Genomic DNA, 19,721 nt, shown 5'->3' with positions numbered 1-19,721 from the left:
CCCCAAACGGTAACCTGCCAGCACGGTCTCTGGGTGCTGCTGGGCCTGCGGGGCTGGGGGAGGAGGGAGCGCAGAGACACCGGCTGTTGAAAGAAGACTTGATTGTGGTTTTAAGGATCTGGGCTCTGGGCCCAGCTCTGCCACTGGGTGGTGTGACCTTGGGTGAGGCCCTCCAAACTTCTGGGACATAATTTCTTCACCTTTGAAACGAACGAACAGATTGTACCCCATCTGCTCAAAGATCCTTCCACACACTTCAGTTTATACTCAGGTTAGAAAGTAATGTGGTCACTCTAATGGTATTAACAGTTACTTGCGCCCTTTCTCTCTACTCAAACTGCAAAGATTCAAAGACAGGTCTCCCACGTCTCTGCCTCAAGCACAGTATACTGGTGGATGCAGAGGAAATGTTTTTTGATTTAATAGATCACAAGAATAAATCCTTTCTGGTCTATGAAATGTACACTGGCCCGATCTCTCTTCACCCTGCCACCCATCTCTCTTCTCAAATCAGTCCCTCCTTCCTTCCTTAATTCACCTCGGAGTTGCTACTGGGTGTAATATTCCCTAGAGCTATAAAGGTTCATGACCCAGCTCTGTCACTAATTTTGCACCTCTTGACTCTGTTGGCTTAGAGTTGAGGACATCGAGACACAGGTTCTACAACACAGGCCAGAGCACTGGAACTGGACGGTCTCAGATAATCCAGCCCATGGAACTATGGTACTTGTAGAAAGTGGTAGGTTGTGTCTGATTCTGGAGATTTATGCATGGCAGGCTCAGAATCTGTGCTCAGGAATCTTAATCCACCATGTCTGAGTATCCCGGAGGGGACAGAACTCGGAGAGAGGGCCATCAGCCAGAAAGCCGAAGACACGGCGTCACGGGGGTGGTGTCGTGGCCTGAACTAGGGAAGAGAGAAGAGATGAAGGCCACTTCGAGCCAGTACTTTGCTGGCACCTTTGACAGGGACAGTCCTTCAGACACTGAGTCAACACCCACCCTGTTCCAGGAACTGGGTCCGCGTTACAGAGGTCACCTGCAGGCTGGGAGCACAGCATCCTACAACACCACACCGAAAGGCACTGTGATGAGTGCTGGCCGGAGGTGTAAACAGGGTGCCAATGGGGACGGGGGCTGCACAGACGAATCAGCCTTTCAACTGGGTGTGCCACTCTCTACTGTACCCTTCTCCACTTTGCTCTCTGATGGGCCCTCCGGGAGGCTGACCTGTATGGACGACGTCCATGGGCTTCCCCGTTCTTCGCTTCTGGCTGTATATCTAAGAGAAGGGAGACGGGGAGGGCAGAAGGTTTATTTATTTCACTCTCAGGGTTAGCTGTGTCTCTCAACCAAGAGTCGGTGCTTCTGTCAAGGTGGTCTGTTCTACAAGACTCTCCTTGTGGGTTCTGGTGACTGTTCCCTCCTCCAAGGCCTGACTCACAATAGCTCTGCTATTATGCTCCCCTGTGGTTACCCTGGACCTTCGTAATTAATTCCTTTACCCCCGTTTGACTGCATCGCTGTCTCTTTCGGGACTCTCACGGATGTATTAGGCCTTCGGCATCAGAACGTGTAATTCTTCGGGACTTCATCCCCTAGTGAACTCATCTTCCGTGAGGAATCATGTCTTGTTAATCTTAGCCCTCTCTCCCCACCTCCACTGCTTACTGGAGTTTCTGTTCGTAGAGGTTTTCATCGTTAAACGGGAGTTCAATTCTCCTTGGTCACAGCCATTCCTTTGACTCCACCTGGTCATGTGTGGCTCTATTCTGAATACTCCCAGGGCAGCCCACAGCTCTGGCAGGACTGTCCCAGCGAAGGGGCCACAGAGCCATTTCCTCCTTCACCTTCTGGCTGCTCTCACCTTATTGTTTCTTGCTCAGGAGGCCAAACGCTCCCACTAAAGCCTATTCCTGCTCAATACCCTCAAGTTTACCATTTTTACGTCAATGTCACACACATGGGACCTTCGAAGAGACCCTAAATCTCCCTCCACTGTAATTTCCGAGATTGGAAAATCAAGATAAAAATAATACTGACTTCACAGGGCTGCTGGGAGAATAAAAACAAATCCAATGTCCTGTAAAATTTATTGTCTTTCCCATGAACTCTAGCAGTGACTATAAAGAATCAGCCAAGTTCTCGACACACACCCCCCGCCCCCTCCCTACTTTGCTTTACTGGTTTCCATGAAGTAAGCACTTCGTTAATACACTGAGAAAAATACTAATAACTGACACGTCCTGAGCACTTACTAAGTAAGCACTTCACAGGCATCTCATAGAATCTCCCCAAGGATCATGTACAATAGAACCCCTTGTGTCCCCATTTTACAGATAAGGAAAAGTAAGGGCACAAAAAGATGAAGTCACTTGCCCAAGGTCAGGAGCCGGAACTAAAACCCAGGAAGCTGCCCAAAAGCCACACCCCCCTTTGCTTATACTGTCTCATTACCCCCTTTGCTTATACTGTCTCATCTGCTGCCATTGTCTGTGACATCTGTGAAGACAAATTGTAAAGACTGGTTGTAATAATGAGATATCCTGTAGAAATTATCACGTGACTAAAGGCAAAGTTTGCACTTCTGTGGACATTCTTGTGAATTCAGCTCAGGCACTGCACCCCCAAATTCAAATGTAACCTACTGTGCTGGGTTAGCGGAACCGCATTCTTAACATCTCCGTGGTCTAGTGACTGAGACTCACCTGAACTTAGAGCATGCTCCACTTCCTGCATGATCACCCCGGGGGAGGCAGTGGTCTCGACGTCGATCAGCATACAGGTCACTTTGGCCGGCACTGTCGCTTGGGGCGTCGTCTCCGTTGGCACGGGCTCTGCCGTGGCATGCGAAGTGGGTGTGTGGTCAGAGCTGTGCTCTTCTGCTGGGGACTCTGGTGTGGCTGGGGCTCCTGTGGGCTTGAGACTGGTCTCAGCAGAGCTGTGGTTGGTGCTGGCAGAGGAGGCAGACGAAACCTCGGGGGGTGAGGTTGACAGGGGTGGAGGTGATGAGGCTGGAGCCTGAGGGGAGGTGAGTGCAGGAGACTCGGTGGGGGACTCAGCGGGGGACTGAGCTGGGGTCTCAGAGGGGGACTGCGACCCTGTGGGTGGCACGCTTGCCTTGGGAGTGCCTGAGCTGTGTTCTGAGGGCGTGGGTGTCAAGTGCTCCCCGCTTGTTGCGGAGGGGTCTGTGTTCTTGCGCTCCCAGTGAGAGGCCGGGAGGCTGGTGTCCTCCTCTCTGGGCTCTATGGAAACGTTCTTGGGGAGTGTAGGTGTTGGAGCCGAGGTCGTAACTGGGAAGACGGATGTGCCAGTGGTCGGGGAGGCAGGGGGGCTTTGCGGAGAGCTTGTCCAGATGCCGGTCGACGAGATGTTTGTCGGAAGAGAAAGAGGCAAGGGGCCTGATGTAGGCAGGCTCTGGACCCTCAGCCCTGTGGAAAAGCCAGTACGAACGTGGTGAATGTGTGGAAACCCGGGAGGCAAGGCTGCTTTATAGCACGTTCACAGATCTTTCTCATTTTGCATTGCGCCTCCCCAGTTGTGCAGGTGACTTTTAAATGTTTTCTTCCCGCTAACCGCTCCCTCCTCCCTTTGTGACTTATCAGTAGGAACCAGCCCGAAGGCTCCGTAAGAATAATTAGTGGGTCAGGCAACACGAGCCCGGCCAACACACTGAATGAACCCATCTCGTCTCCTGCTTGCTTAGAAGTGTGCCCTTAAAATAGTGAGACTCTCTGAGGAACTGACCTTTATGGGGATTTGTCCAGACTGCTGAGAGGCTGGTTCCCCAATGCCTGCAGTGATACCCAGGGTATGTGCTGAGGGTGGGGAAGGCGTGGTTGGTGAGCGCACAGCTGGAGGAGCTTACTGATTGGCTGGTCCCTCTGAGGGGAGCTCACTGATTGGCTGTTCCCTGTCCCAGGATTGTGGGCTCTGCATTTATGCACAGGGATGCTGGCGCTATGGGCTTGTCAGCTGGCATGAGTCAAGATGTGGACACATCCCTTGTGAAGGAGGAAAGGGGGGGGAAATCCCAGAATAAAAGCTGAGAGGAGGAATTTGAGGTTTGGAAATATCATCTGAGACTGGAACCCAGTTCTTTCAAATTCTAGCTGGGGTCTTTACAATCGTACCATCTTGCAAAATGTTCTCCTTCACATTTTGTAAAACTTAGAATTAGTTTCTTTTCTTCCTTCCTTCCTTCCTCCCTCCATTTACACATTCCGTTTAATTAACTAATTAATTCTTTCATTCAAGTACTTAATAAATGGCTTCTATGTGCTATCACTCTGCTAGTACTGGGTTTTGATTTTTTTTAAATTTTAATGTTTATTTTTGAGAGAGAGAGAGAGACCATGAATAGAGGACGGGCAGAGAGAGAGGGAGACACAGAATCTGAAGCAGGCTCTAGGCTCTGAGCTGTCAGCACAGAGCCTGATGTGGGGCTCAAACTCAGGAACTGCAAGATTGTGACCTGAGCTGAAGTAGGTCGCTTAACTGACTGAACCACTCAGGCGCCCCTTGATGTAAACCATCATTTGATTGACTCCCATGCCCCTTATCATCCCCCCAACTAGCTTTTCCCCTAGTCGTTGGCACCCTCTCTCACTCAGCTGCTCACTTAAAAACCAAGTCAACCTTAAGTCAAAACCTTAAGTCATCTCTTTCCCTCATACTGCACATCAAATTCATTGGCAAATTATAATGGCCCAACCTTGAAAACATCCCAACTTAATCACTTTTCACCACCTCCCCCATTATCTCAACATCACCTGAGCCACCAGTCACTTGCTAGACTATTGCCATAGTCTCTTCATTGGTCTTCTGCTTTTCAGATTTTCTCCCTTTCAGTTACTTTTCACATAGCAGCCAGCATATTTTAAAGTGATCAGTCAGATCATGTTCGTCAACTGGTCAAAACCCTCCAAAGCCATCTATCTGCTGCACCTAGAACAAAATCCCAAACTAATCCCCCATTGTCTCCCCATGCTCTCTTCATCATTCCAGTTGGTCTCTACTCAAATGGCCACCTCCTTCTCAGAGGAGCCTTCCCAGATGATCCTAACTATAATCATTCCTACTCCAGCTAGCTCCTTGCTTATTTTTTTAAAAGATTACTTTTTTAATTGTTAAAATATACATAGCATTTACCATTTTCACCATCTTTAAGGGTACAGTTCAGTGGCATTAAGTACCTTCCCATTATTGTTCAACCATCACCACTAACCCATCTCCAGAACTTTCTTAGCTTTCCAAACTGAAACTCTGCACCATTAAATAATAGTACTCTCCTTTCTTCCCTCTCCCCAGTCCTGGAAACCACTATTCTACTTTCTGTCTCTATGAATTTGATTGCTGTAGGTAATGCAAGCAAGTAGAATCATATTATAATTGTCCTTTTATGATTGGCTTATTTCACTTAGCATAATGTCTTCATGGGTCACTCATATTGCAGCAGGTGTCAGAATTTCCTTACTTAAAAAAAATGTTTATTTTTGAGAGAGAGGGAGAGAGAGAGAGAGAGCGCGCGTGCACAAGCAGGGGAGGGGCAGAGAGGGGGGACAGAAGATCTGCTGTGTTGACAGCAGAGACCCCCGATGAAGGGCTCCAACTCATGAACTGCAAGATCATGACCTGAGCCAAAGTCAGATGCTTAACCAACTGAGCCACCCAAGAGTTTCCTTCCCAGAAAATTCCACCCAGAATTTCCTTCCTTTTTAAGGCTGAATAATATTCCATTGTCTATATAGACCACATTGTATTCATCCATGCATTCATTGATGGACTTCGATGGGTTGCTTCTACCTTTTGGCTACCGTGAATAATGCTACGAATCTGAATGTACAAATATCCATTTGAGACCCTGCCTTCAATTCGTCATATACCCAGAAGTGGACGTGGTGGGTCATATAGTAATTTTATGCTTGATTGCTTGAGGAACCACCATACCCTCTGGTCATTTTTGTGTTTCGTAAAATAAAATAGTTTCTTCCTGAAATCATTTTATTTATTTATTTATTTATTTATTTATTTATTTATTTATTTCTCTCTCTTCTATCAGAATATAAGTTCCATGAGGGTATAGGGACATGATCTTATTCATTGCTGTTTGCCTCAGACAGTGGCTAGGTATAGTAAGTGCTCAGTATGTACTTGCAGAAGGAAGGGAGGAAGGGAGGAAAATGAATTAACTTAAGAACTTCATTCAAAAATACCCCAGAATCTCTCTATTCTCTTCTATATATCCCTTAGTATGGCCACACCCATCATAGCTACCTCAGCAATGGCTGCCTACCGGGTGTAACATGAGGGAAGGAACCTTGCTTTGAAAGTCAGCCTCACTCTATGTCACTCTACCATGACATATACCTATCCCGGATGTCATGTTGGGTCTTCAGCTATTTAACCCTCCATACTCTGAGGAGATTTCCTTGGGGGTAGCATATAGGTAATGGTCAACCATGATCAAAATTCATAAGGAATAAAACATGGGCTAGATTCCAGCACAGAGGAAGGGGGGGAAAGATGTATATGGATGCATTCAGGCACTCGGGATAAAACTGCTTACTTCTTCATTCTTGTGCATAGTAGCCTCAGCAACTGATGAAAAGTTGTGCAACAGAATCTATCCTGAAAACATAATTTTCTCATGCTTAACCAAATTTAACATTTGGATTGTTATCAAAGCACTTGGTTTTATCTTACAGAAAAGGAGTTGGTCAAGACCGTAAACCATACGAGGGCGACTGTCCTAGGAAACAGGAGGGCAGACCTCCTAAGTTAGCCACATAATAGTCCATGTTGCTAGGGCAGACTTTTGGCAGTTCTGAAGTGTCAATGGTTTCAGGATGGATACAGATCAAGAGATCTTTCAAATATAGACAAAACAACAGTTGGGAGAAAGATTATTAAAACACTAGACCTTCATATGTGACCTTTGGAGCTTACTAGCTCTGCCTCCTGGTAGCTCCCATGGCTCATTATTCTGTGGCCACAAAACAAAAATGGTAATGTTTACTGTTGACAGTATCGTTGAACAGACTGGCAGAGGGAGGGAGAAACAGTCTCAGTCTGGTAGCCGAGTCAGAATCTTTGGAAACCTGGGATAAACTAGGAATAAGTCATATACAAAGAAACACTCATTCATTCATTCATTCATTGAGTAGCTTCTATGTCTATAGCTTTGTCCTCAGGGAGTTCAATATCCAGCAGGACGGAAACGACACCTGACTTCCTGAAATATGATGTGGTAACTGCCTCGATGAAGCAAAAGCAGGTTAGAGTGGGACCCCTGAAGTACAATGAATCCAATCTGCATAGGGACCATGGAATGCAAAAATATACAAATGTCATTTTCAGAGGACCTTTAGAGAAGTCACAGAAGAGATGACATTTGAGTTGGTTCTGAAAGGATGAGAACACACAAGATGCCACTTAAGGCATGTGATGTTCAGGGTGACACTTGCATTGTCATTTCCAGTGGAGCTAAAAGCTGTACCATGGAAATCATTACAGTGCTAAAAATAACATGCTCCAGTAATGGTTTTGTTGCTAGAAATGTCCATTTTCTTGTTTAACCCTGACTAATGTACTTTAATAACCCCTACCCTTCCTGCTTCCAAAGAAGACTGGAGGCGGTCATTTCCCATGGCTACCTTCTGAATACTTATTTAAGGTTCTTTTAAATGTTTATTTTTTGAGAGACAGAGACAGAGAGGGAGAGAGAGAGAAAACATGAGTGGGGGAGGGACAGAGTTGGGGGGGCAGAGTGTAGGGAGGGACAGAGGATCTGTGCCCCATATCTTCTGAATACTTACTTAAAATACATTCCGGTCTAATTCAAGCAATTCCTACTCCTAACGAAATAACAATGCAGGAAGTTGTGACTGTGCTGGTTATCTTCCCTTGAACAAGGCATCAGAAGCCTCTGATGTGCCTTATTTGACGGTACACACACCATACTGCTCTGATTGCATGGTGGTGGGTATCTTCAGTGTGAAGATATCCAAGGTTTATTCTGACTGTCCTTGGGAGTGCCTGCTGTCTTCATCCGCTCAGGCTGCCAGAACAAAATACCATGTCGACTGGACGGCTCTAAGAACAGAAATCTATTTCTCACAGTTTGAAGCCTGGGAAGTCCAAGCAAGGTGTGGGCCTATGCAGTTTCTGGTGAGAGCTCTATTCCACACTTACAGATGGCCACCTTCTGTGTCCTCACAGGGTCTTGCCCCCTGGAGAGAGAGAGAGAGAGAGAGAGCGAGCTCCCTGCTTTCTCTTCCCACAAAGGCACTAATCCCATCCTGAGGGCCCCACCTTCATGATCTCATCTAATCGTGATCACTTCCCCAAAGCCCCATCTCCAAATACCATTACATTGGGGTTAAGACTTCAACGTTCAGAACCACGGAGAGAGTCTGAGGAAGTATCATTTCTGCTTTCTTACATGTTGGCCTTGTGTTTCCCAAGGGCTACCAAACTGAGTAAGTCAAACAGATAAGGATGTATACTTTCTCAGATTAAAAAAAAAAATTTAGAGCTGAGAGGGCCTACGTGGTGAATGAGTACAGCTCCTCATTTGACAGACGGGGGACAGACTCAGAGTGGAAGTGGTGTCAGTGACCTCAGACTTCTAGGAGGAGGATCTGGGCCACGTCGCCTGGAAAGAATCATTTAGGGACAGAATCGGAAGTAGACCTTCCATCCTCAGCTCCCCCTACTCCACACACACACACACACACACACACACACACACACACACCACACTGCCCTTGACATGAAAATAGTGGTAGAATGTACTGTAGTAACCGCCATTACAGAGTAAGCAAGGAGGCGTCCATAGGAGACGGGGCAGTTGAGTCAGTTAAAGTAATGCAGTGCCCCATACACCTTCCCACCCAAAGCAGAGTCCCTTTGCCTTGAGGAAAACAATTAGTTCTAATATTTCCTTGAGAAAATGGCAGAATAAACAGGATGAAGAAATCCAACCCATTAATCTCTAAATTAGAGGTGAATTGTGCATTGTTCCAAAAAACAGTGACCCACGTTGTCAGATACGATGTGCGCTGCTTGGGCAGTGACAGGCCTCCATGCCTGAAACAGACTGACTCAAGGATTGACTCTCTCAGACTTGGCCCGCATGAGAATACTAGGGGTATGATGACCAACCGAACGCGATCGGAGATTCCTCCTCGTAGGCTAACAAACGGCAGTCTTTCCTGAAGTGTGGGCAGCTTGAGGCTTTTACATTGCGAGAGCAGTTGGCAGGCTGATGCTCAGAAGAAAAGCAGATTCTCAGTTGGATCGAAAAGGACTCACGTCCACGTCCATTGGGCTGCATGGGAGAGACCGATATCCTAGTTTGTGTCACTTGGATGGATGAAAGAAAGGTGTCTGGCTCCAGCCCCGGTTTATTGCCTTGCTAGGAGAAGGGACTTGGCAGCTGATAGCTGGGGCGGGTAGGTGAGTTCTCCCAGTGCCGAGAGGAGTCACAGGATATTCCGGGGAAGGGAGTCCACACTGTGCACATGTGTTCGCGTCTCCCCGCCCGACTGGCCGTCAGCAGCAGTCGGGAGCATTGGCAGCCGGTGGACAACGAGTGCCCTGAACTGGCACCTTTTCCCGGGCTTCGTGAGCAGCAGCCTGGGTCAGTGCCAGAGTCCCAGGTAGCCTGATTACCTGTGCTGCTTGCCTATCCCCCACCCCCACCGCCGGCATGTCCTTTCCTGCCCTTGCCTCATCAAGTACCTGAGGAAACATGTGACAGAGCTTTGGCACAATCAGTGAAACTCGATCAAAACGCAGTCAGGCTCTTCCTCGTTGCTGCCAAGTCAGCGTGAGCATTGCCTTTGACTGTGGTCTCGAGGATCACGCCAGGCCTGCCTGGCAGAGGCCCCGTGGCTGCTAAGTGATTGCTAAGGTTAGCCAGACAGCCACGACAGTGAGCTTCCTAAAAGGCCGACTGGACCCTATCACACCGCTCTGACGGTTGAGAGGAAGAAAGGAAGCCCGCACTGGCTTCTCCCTCCACTGAGGATAAAACTTCAAATCCCCAGCAAGGCCTGGAAGGCTCTCCGTGATCCCAGTCTGCCCCTCCAGCCTTGCACCCAACAGGCCCTCAAAACACACCAGGCTTTTCCCTTAATTCTATTCCTTCTGCCTAAACAGTGCTCTCTCTTTTCTCTGCCTGACTTCCTCCTATTCATCATTCCAGTGTTAGCTTAAGGGCCTTCGCTGATTCTCCTGCTACATCTCTCCCTCGCCTGCTCCTCAATCTCTCATGTGCTCCGAGCACCCAGTCCCTTAATGTCAGAGCACTGCGATCCACGTGTTAGCTATGTAATTGCTTACAAGAAGCTTGGTTTAATGCGTGCCTCCCTCTTTAGCCTCCAGAATGCACGTGGAACAGGGACTCTAGTGGATTTGCTCACCACGTATACCTCACTGCCTGGCCCATAATAGGAATTCAATCCCTAGAATGACAATATTTTGGCAATCTGAAATATTGCCTCCTGTCTACCTCTCTGCCTTTGCATTTGTTGTTCTTCCCACCCTGAATCCCCTCTTCCCATCCCAATTCCGAGAACTCCAGAGCCTCCCCTCCTCTGTGAAGTTGCCGCAGCACTTCACACAGATTTCAACTGAAGCACACTGAGCCATGATTTCTCTCCACGTTTGTCTTCCATCCGTTGGGAGCCCTAATAATAGAGACTGCGGCTTGTTTTGTGTGTGTGTGTGTGTGTGTGTGTGTGTGTCTTAGTGCCTGGCACAGAGAAGGGACTCAATAAATATTCATTGAGTACAAACATGGATCCTCTACCCTCTGAAAGACAGAAATGTTCTCTGGCTGATAGGCTGGGCCCTGATAGCTACAAATGCATTTTCCCTCTGATTTGTCTGTAAGTTCCATAAAAACCATTGGCTAATATGAAATTGTAGACGGGTCTTGAAACAGACGTTTGCTATTTTTGCTTGCTTGTTTCCACTTTGAAGACTGCAGGAATTTCCCCTCTGTGAGCATGATATAGACCAGAGTTACCAGCTCTTGAAACGCTGGCCATCGATCAGTTGGCCCAAACACAGGCCAGCCCTACCAACTCTTTACAGAATGGACTACCCTTCTGTTAAACAGACAGGAAAAGAGAGAATAAAACTCATCTTAACATGACATATAATTTTCAATATCAAAGCTAGGTCCTAGTGTCCTTTAGTTTGAGTGAAGTCACCATTAGGGACATTCACACTTACAAAAATTGCCCAACCGAGGGCACCCAACACTTCAGGAGGTTCATCTAACATCTGCAAAACCATTACTAATCAGAGTCTGGTCCAACCATATGGTATTTGAAGGCTATCGTATGTCTAGACAGAATGTGTATGCCCCAAAGCCATCAAACTGTGCTAAGAAGACACTTGTTTGAAGTAGAAAAGCCATATTCTCCTGAGTGTTTTGTTTATGGAAATGAGATGCAATTCTAGTCCAAAAAGAGGAAAAATGTTTCTGTTTTTCAGCCACCGAATCAGAACCTGCAAACCTGGAGTATGACTCAATTTCTCTATCCATAAAATCAGGACTAATGATATCATCAGGCTCCCCGTGGGTGCTGTGAATGCCAATGAGGGAATAACACTTGTGAAGAATGTTGTACTTCCTGGAGAAAAAAAGTAACATTTTCTTCCTTTTCCCCAGAAGCCACATCTGTCTTTGGTCAGTCAGATGTCCCCCAAAACTCATTCTCTTTGGTTGAGTGGGGGTTGTGGTGGTCTGTCTCCAGGAGGAGGCTATGCTGAGCAAGGATGCTAACAGATACCCAAAATTCCAAAGTACCATATTGGGGTTTCTCAGGATAGAGCAATGGAGAGAAAGAGACAATGTAGGGAGGGCGAGAACCTTCTCATCGGCTGTTCTGTGGTTGAGGGGGATATGGGCGTGTACAGTGGGTGGTAATAGGATGGAAGAAGAAGAAAATCTAACACCTCCAAGGGGATGTCCAAAGGCTCAAACCCACGAACTGTGAGATCATGACCTGAGACAAAATCAGGAGTCAGACACTTAACTGAGGGCACCACCCAGGTGTCCCAGGGAATCTTCTTTTAGGTTTCAAATGGCCCCCGTGGCCGAGGCAGCCCTGGTGGAGGTCACCACTGTCTTTTCAGCCTAAATGCACTTGCCCACTTTTTCCCCCAGGTTGTGCCTAGTTCAGGGTGCCATCCATGACCCCTTGTTCCACACAAAGAGCTGGAGCTCTTTAGATGGCCAGCTCCACATCAGTCTGCCTTTGAAAGGACAGTTCTCAAGGGCATCCCAGACTGACGCATCCTGGCATTCTTCTTGGTGAATTAGTAGGCAATCTGGCTAATTACAGGATAATGCCCCAAAATGCAATCAGATATTGTATTCCTGTTTGACTCACCACTAAAGTTCACCAATGATCACCCAGAGGTCATGGCTCCAGTGCAAACATATTTCCATGACCGGGCTAATGACTCAGAGGAAGTTTCCTCTGAAGGGACAGGACAGCAGATCTTTCTGAGAGAAGACAAATAACCTTTGACATTGGTGGGCCCCCTTCTTCTTCCTACCACCAGTTTTTTTCTAAGAGTTTCCTCCAGAAATGGCAGTCAGCATAAATGGTACGCTTCATAGTTTCTTTCTTTTACTTTTTATGTACTTTTAAAATCAAAATATAACATACCTGTGGTATGATGCACACACCTTAAGGGTACAAATCAATGCATTTTTACACGTGTATTTCCTGGCATAACCACCACTCAGACAAAGATACCCTCTCCAGCAGCCCAGAACGTTCCCTCATCCCCTCTCACAGACTTAACTCTCCAATGGTAACTCTTACTCTGACTTTTATCACAAAATATTAGTTTTGTCTGCTTTTGAACTTCACATACATGGAATCAGTGTGTACTTTTATGTCTGGATCTTTCACTCACTGTAATAACACTGTCTTGTGTTTTATGTTTAATAACCCATCATTTTTCATTGCTGGACAGTATTCGATTGTATGAATACACCACAATCTATTTATCCCCTCTTCCAGTGGCAGACATTTGGGCTCTTTCCAGTTTAGGGCTGTTATAAATGAGCTGCTTGCTTCCTATCTTCTTAGTTAACACTTTTCTAGTGCTTACTCCAAGCCAAATTTTCTGGGGACTTTATAAGCATTAAGGTGAGCCATCTAAGGTGAAAAGAGGTTAAATAACCTCTCAAGACATATAACTCAGAGGTGGTGCAGCTTGGATTCAGTCTAGAAGGCAATCTATCTCAGCGACTTGCCTTCTTAGCCACCTTGCTAGATGGCTGCCTTCTATGTTGAAAGCTATAAGCCCAACCACTTATTAGCTGATCGATCTCGGGCAAGTCTCTTGATTATCGTCTTCTCATCTTCAGAATGGGGATAACTACAGTATTCCTTTTGTACATCTATCGTGAGGATGACATAAATAATATGTACAAGGCAGACACTGTTGCTTGACTAAGCTAACATCCATTCCAAATCCCCTCTTGCCTGCCTCCCTACGAGGCTGTGAAAGCTAGATGCACTTTTCCTAGTCTCCTCTGCAGCTAGAAGAACCTGTGGACCCCAGTTCTGCACAGTGAGATTGATGGGATGTAGGTTAACAGGCTTCTGGAAAAATTTTGCTTTCTAATGAAAGGCATATATAAGAAAGGGAAATTCCCTTCATACCTATTCTTTCCCCCTCCTTCCTGTCTTAATTTTTTTTAATGTTTATTTTATTTATTTTGAGAGAGAGAGAGAGAGAGCAGGGGAGGGGCAGAGAGAGAGGGAGAAAGAGGATTCCAAGCAGGCTCTTCACTGTCAGCACAGAGCCGGACACAGAGCTCGAACTCACAAACCATGAGACCACGACCTGAGCAGAAATCAAGAGTCGGTCGCTTCACTGACTGAGCCCCCAGGTGTCCCCCCTCATCCCCTGCCTCCTTCCTGTCTTTAATGCAGATGTGATGTCTGGCACAGTGGTAGCCATCTTGTGAAGCTAAGAGTGAAAGTCAATCCACTAGGGAGGATGAAGGCGTAAGAGAGAAAGAGCCTTTTTCCTTGATAATACTGTTGATCTTGCCAAGCCAGGACTGGTTTGCCTTGTCTCCAGACTTCCTGTTAAATAAACAATAAATGCTGCTGGGGATTAAGGCACTATTGGTCAGGTTTCTCATGACTTGCAATTGAGATGAGAGACTATGTAAAAAAGCTCATCCCAATGCCTTGCACAAAGTAAGAGCTCAGTAAATATTAGGCCATTGTGTTGACCACTATCTAATCGGAAACTGGGCCCTATTGCCTTCACCTCCTTTAATCTGCTAATAATTTGCAGAAGGCACTTTTTAGGCACAATCAGAGAGAGACTATTACTCCCCATGGCATCAGCTGTGAGCCTTGGAGATGGAGTGCCCCCACATCCTTGAACGAAGCCACAGGCAACAAGGCCTGTCAGCGTTTCTGGGGGTGTTCGCTAGGCTGATGCTTCTGGACGCTGAGCCACCTCATACACCCACAACATGCCTCAGAAAGGAAAAAAAAAACAGCTAAAGGTGATTTGTATTTTTCCACTTTATTAAAAAAAAAAAACATTCAGAGAGTCCTGGGTGGTTTCATCATGAATCTTGATATGACATGAATGAGGCTGAGTGGCTTCAGTAGGCTGAGCAAGCTGAGGAAACAGCACTTAACTAACCACCAAGGACCTGCCTCTCGTTATTCTCAGGCAAGAACACCCTCACGAGAATGGCATCCTCCCACTATTTTTAAATTTTAAGCTTTGCTTCGCAGCTTACTTTTTAAAAATTCAATTAGACTTTTGTTTGTTTAGGTCCAATGTGACCAATCCCTATTGCGCGCCTGCTATGGAAGAAGGCATACTGGGGGAGATAGATTTGTTTCATATTTCATATAGCCTTTCCACTCACCGCGGCAATTTGACTCTAGTTTCCCCCCGTGTATGTTGATGCTTTATGCCTTTTGCACCTGACGCTTCTGAGTAAAGACCTCTGACACTGGAGCAGTCGTGACTCCTCCTCTCCCACTCTTCCCCCACACAAATCATCTGTTTTGTCAAGTGTGCTGAAAGGTGGGTGCTATAGTATGAATGTTTGTGCCCCCCCCAATTCATATGTTGAAGTACTAACCCCCAATGTGACAGCATTAGGAGGTGGGGCCTTTGGGAGGTACTTAGATCATGAGTGTGGAGCCTTCATGAACATGATTAGTGTTTATTTTTTTTAAGATAGAGGGAGAGAGGGAGAGAGCTGGGGAGAGGACCAGAGGGAGAGAGAGAGAATCTCAAGCAGGGGCAACACACAGCGTGGAGCCCTACTGGGGGCTCGATCCCACAACCCTGGGATCGTGATCTGTGCTGAAATCAAGAGTTGCACACTCAACACACTCAGCCACCCAGGTGCTCCAGATTTGTGCTTTTATAAAAGAGACCCCACAGGACTTCCAGCCCCTTCCACCTTGCGAGGATGCAGAGACGATACCAGCTATGCCGGGAAGAGGGCTTTCCACAGAACTCAACAGTGCTGGTGCCTTGATCTTGGACCCTCCAGCCTCCAGAACTGTGAGAAATAAATTTCTGTTGTTTCTAAGCTACCCGGTCTGCGGAATTTTGTTACAGCAGCCTGAACAGAGTAAGACAGAAGCAGATAAACAAGCAGATAAACAACCAGGTGAAAGGGATTGGTAGGCTATGAAATAACACACTGAATTAATTAATTATAATTTCTGTGCTTTTGCTCTCTTTCTGCCTTTTAAACTGTCTCCTAAATAACAGGTTTAAAAGCTCAGAGTGTTGGCATGAAAGGGTGCTTAACATCACTCATCGTCAGGGAAATGCAAATCAAAACCACAATGAGATACCACCTCACACCTGTCAGAATGGCTAAAATAAACAACTCAGGCAACAACAGATGTTGGTGAGGATTTGGAGAAAGAGGGTGTCTTTTGCATTGCTGGTGGGAATACAAACTGGTACAGCCACTCTGGAAAAACAGTATGGAAGTTCCTCAAAAAGTTAAAATTAGAACCACCCTAGGATCCAGCAACTGCTCTACTAGGTATTTACCCAAAGAATGCAAAAACACTAATTCAGAGGGATACATGCACTCCGATGTTTACAGCAGTGCTATCAACAATAGCCAAACTATGGAAACAGCCCAGTGTCCACTGACTGATGAATGGATAAAGAAAGGGTGATGTATATACATATATACATGTATGTGTGTGTGTGTATATATATATATGCATATACATGCATGTATATATACATATATATACATATATACATGCATGTATATGCATATATACATATATGCACATGTATATATGTATATATATACATGCATATATATGTATACATACATACATATATATGTATATGTGTATACATATATATACATGCATGTATATATGTATACATACATATACATGCATGTATATATGCGTATATATGCATATATATGCATGTATATATATGTATACATATATATGTATATATAAAAATATGGAATATTACTCAGCCATCAAAAAGAATGAAATCTTGCCATTTACAACAACATGGATGGAGCTAGAGTATTATGGTAAGTGAAATAAATCTGTTGGAGAAAGACAAATACCATATGATTTCACTCATATGTGGAATTTAAGAAACAAAACAAAGAGGGGAAAAAAAAGAGGCAAACCAAGGGGAAAAAAAAGACAGAGACAGGCAAACCAAGAAACGGACTCTTCACTGTAGAGAAAAACTGATGGTTACCAGAGGGCAGGTGGGTGGGGGGTTGGGGCAAATAGGGGGTCGGCAGTGCACTTGTCGTGATGAGCACTGGGTAACGTATAGAAAGAAGTGTTGAATCACACTATATTGTGTACCTGAAACTAATGCTACATGGTGTGTTAATTCAAATAACAAGTTAAAAAAAAAAACACCTTCCAGTGTCAGGACATAGCCCTAGGATCGGAGGATCTCTCTCATCTATAAACATCTGAGTGAGAATGCGGTCTGTTACTCATTTGAGTGTTCTAGGCGGGAAGCGCTTTGCGGGTGTCAAGGCCACGCACGGTGCCGTGGACATGCTGCTTCTCCTCTCTGAGAGTCGAGTCTCCAGTCATTAACCCCTTTTCTGGTGAGGGGGCCTCAGTGCTGCACTTGGTCTCTCGGCTGAGAGGTGTCACTTTTCAGAACTAACCCTGGGTGGGGGCTGACAACTGTGTGGATGGAAACACCGCATGGGAAGACCTCATTCCTCACCAGACACTCCAGGAGAAGACTCTGTGTTTTATCTTCTCGTGGAATGTGGTCCGAGTCCTGCTATGTTGTCCAAGATAGGCACAGCATCCTAGGGGAACAGAGAACCATGTACCCATTATTTCCCTGAATAAAGAGGGGGGGACTGGGTCTGTAGGCGCCTCCAGTCACATGTGCAGGCTCACAGCTCACACGAAGGGGTGAAGGGCAAAAGCTCAGTGGCGACAAAGCTTACTTCCAGTTTATGTGCTATCAGGGTACCCGGTTAATTTCGGAGGAGTGACTCTTCTCCGCAGAAACGTTCCCTATAATGAACTAAATCAGTAGAAATCAGTATGAGGAACCACGCTTTATAGAAGAGATGTTGTGGGGTAATGAATTTTAATCAAATACGTTAAGTGATGAGGGGAACTGGCTGTGTGAAGAGATTCCACGGTGAATCCTCATTTGATGTGATTAATTACTTCCTAATTTGTCGCTTGTGGAAAGCAGCTTTCTGATTTCTAATTTGCTTAGAAACCCAGACTCTCTCATGCTCTTGCTCCTGAACGCATTCACCACTCCAGAAAGAATTAGCCTGCTCTCCCTAATCGCCGAGTTTACGTCGCTGCTTAAAACACCGTAAATCACTAGTTGGGTACACACAACCGCATAAACATCGTCTCCAGGGTTTCATTGGTTAACCACCACCCCCCCCCCCCCCCCCCCCCCCGCCCCCGACTGGCGCTCCTCTCAGTGTCTCTGCCACAAGGCCACCTCTGCTAGGAAAAGTGTCAGCAAAACCATCGGTGGGGATACTGGAGTACAGCGTATTCTGATGAAAATCTTCGGGATCCAAGAAAATGCTGCTCTGCAGCCCCTGCTGACGGATGCTATTAAACGCATCAATCTGGGAGGACAGAGGCCGGCGGCGTGAGCTAATTTGGATGGATTGACGGGAGAGATACAGAAATTGGTAGCTCAACTCGAAGAGTAATTTTTTTGCTTCGGTACACTTAGAGTAAATTGATAAGTGTTGCTCCTGAGAGAAAGTTTATGCAAAAAGTAACTCTGCCCATTTGATACCTTCTGAACCACTTCTTTAACATATTCCTAAATTCCCTCCGGTAACGCTGGGATGGATGACACAGTGACACCGAATGCACGTGTGCTTAATTTGAGGCCGAGGCAGGTTTAGCTCATGGCTGCATTTTAGGTTTTTATTTAGTTATTTGTTTGGTGTGGAGGGGCAAAGAGAGAGAGATAAAGAGGAAGAGAGAGAGTGAGAGGGAGAGAATCCTAAGCAGACAGCTGTCAGTGCAGAGTCCATCACGGGGCTCAATTCCACGAAGTGTGAGATCGTGACCTCAGCTGACATCAAGAGCCAGATGCTTAACCGACTGAGCCACCCAGGCACCCCCTCATGGCTTTATTTTATTTTATTTTATTTTATTATTTTACTTTTTTAAAGTTGATTTATTTTGAGGTGCCTGGGTGCCTCAGTCGGTTAAGCGTCCGACTTCAGCTCAAGTCATGATCTCAGGGGTTGTTGAGTTCGAGCCCCGCGTCGGGCTCTGTGCTGACAGCTCAGAGCCTGGAACCTGCTTCAGATTCCGTGTCTCTCTCCCTCTCTCTCTGGCCCTCCCCTGCTCACACTCTGTCTCTGTCTCTCTCAAAAATACATAAACATTAAAAAATTTTTGGAATATATTTATTTTGAGAGAGAGAGAGAAAGAGAGAGAGAAAGTGTGAGTGGGGGAGGGTCAGAGAGAGAAAATACCAGGCAGGGTCTACACTGTCAGTGCAGAGACAGATGTGGACTTGAACCCGCAAACCGCGAGATCATGACCTAAGCCTGAGTTAGATGCTTACCTGACTGAGCCACCCAGGCACCCTACTCATGGCTTTAATTTAAAAGCAGTTCCCAGGCCAACCTATCCAGCCTCCTGGGTTCCAGTGCTCTATCTCCAAATGCCATTTGGGCTTTGCACTCAAACTCAGTAAGTCCAGCAACTGGTCACCTTTCCTCCTCTCCATCTTCTCCACCAGCTCCTTCCCTTATTTCTGGCATTACCTTCCCTTATCCAAGTTCCTTTTATTTTATTTTTAATAAAGACTGTATATATTTAAGGAGTACAACATGATGATTATACATATACACATAAAGTGAAATGACTTATGTGAGTCAAGCTAACTCACGTATCATCTCCTCACGTAAGTGCCCCTTTTTTGTGTGTGTGATGAGAGCACCTGAAATCTACTCTTAGCACACGTCCAGTATTCAGCACAGTATTATTCACGGCAGTCCCGGTGCCATACATTAGATCTCTAGACTTAGTCATCCTGTGTATCCGCAACTTTGTATCATTTGACCAGTCTCTCCCCATTTCCCCACCTCCAGCCCCTTGGTGACCACAGTTCTACTCTCTGCTTCTATGTATTCGACTTTTTAAAATTCCACATATGGGTGA

General features: G+C 46.0%; 1 protein-coding gene across 1 annotated transcript in view; it reads right to left on the bottom strand.

The window, feature by feature from the left end:
- PARM1 (prostate androgen-regulated mucin-like protein 1) overlaps positions 1 to 19,721 on the bottom strand; it is a 108,312-nt gene that overhangs the window by 36,046 nt on the left and 52,545 nt on the right. Inside the window, exon 2 of the mRNA XM_049632090.1 lies at positions 2,709 to 3,431. Coding sequence (XP_049488047.1) covers positions 2,709 to 3,431 — 723 coding nt within the window. The remainder of the gene's footprint in view (positions 1 to 2,708; positions 3,432 to 19,721) is intronic.

Source organism: Panthera uncia, chromosome B1, assembly GCF_023721935.1.
Source record: "Panthera uncia isolate 11264 chromosome B1, Puncia_PCG_1.0, whole genome shotgun sequence".
Taxonomy (NCBI): domain Eukaryota; kingdom Metazoa; phylum Chordata; class Mammalia; order Carnivora; family Felidae; genus Panthera; species Panthera uncia.
This window is presented reverse-complemented; position numbering and strand designations above follow the sequence as displayed.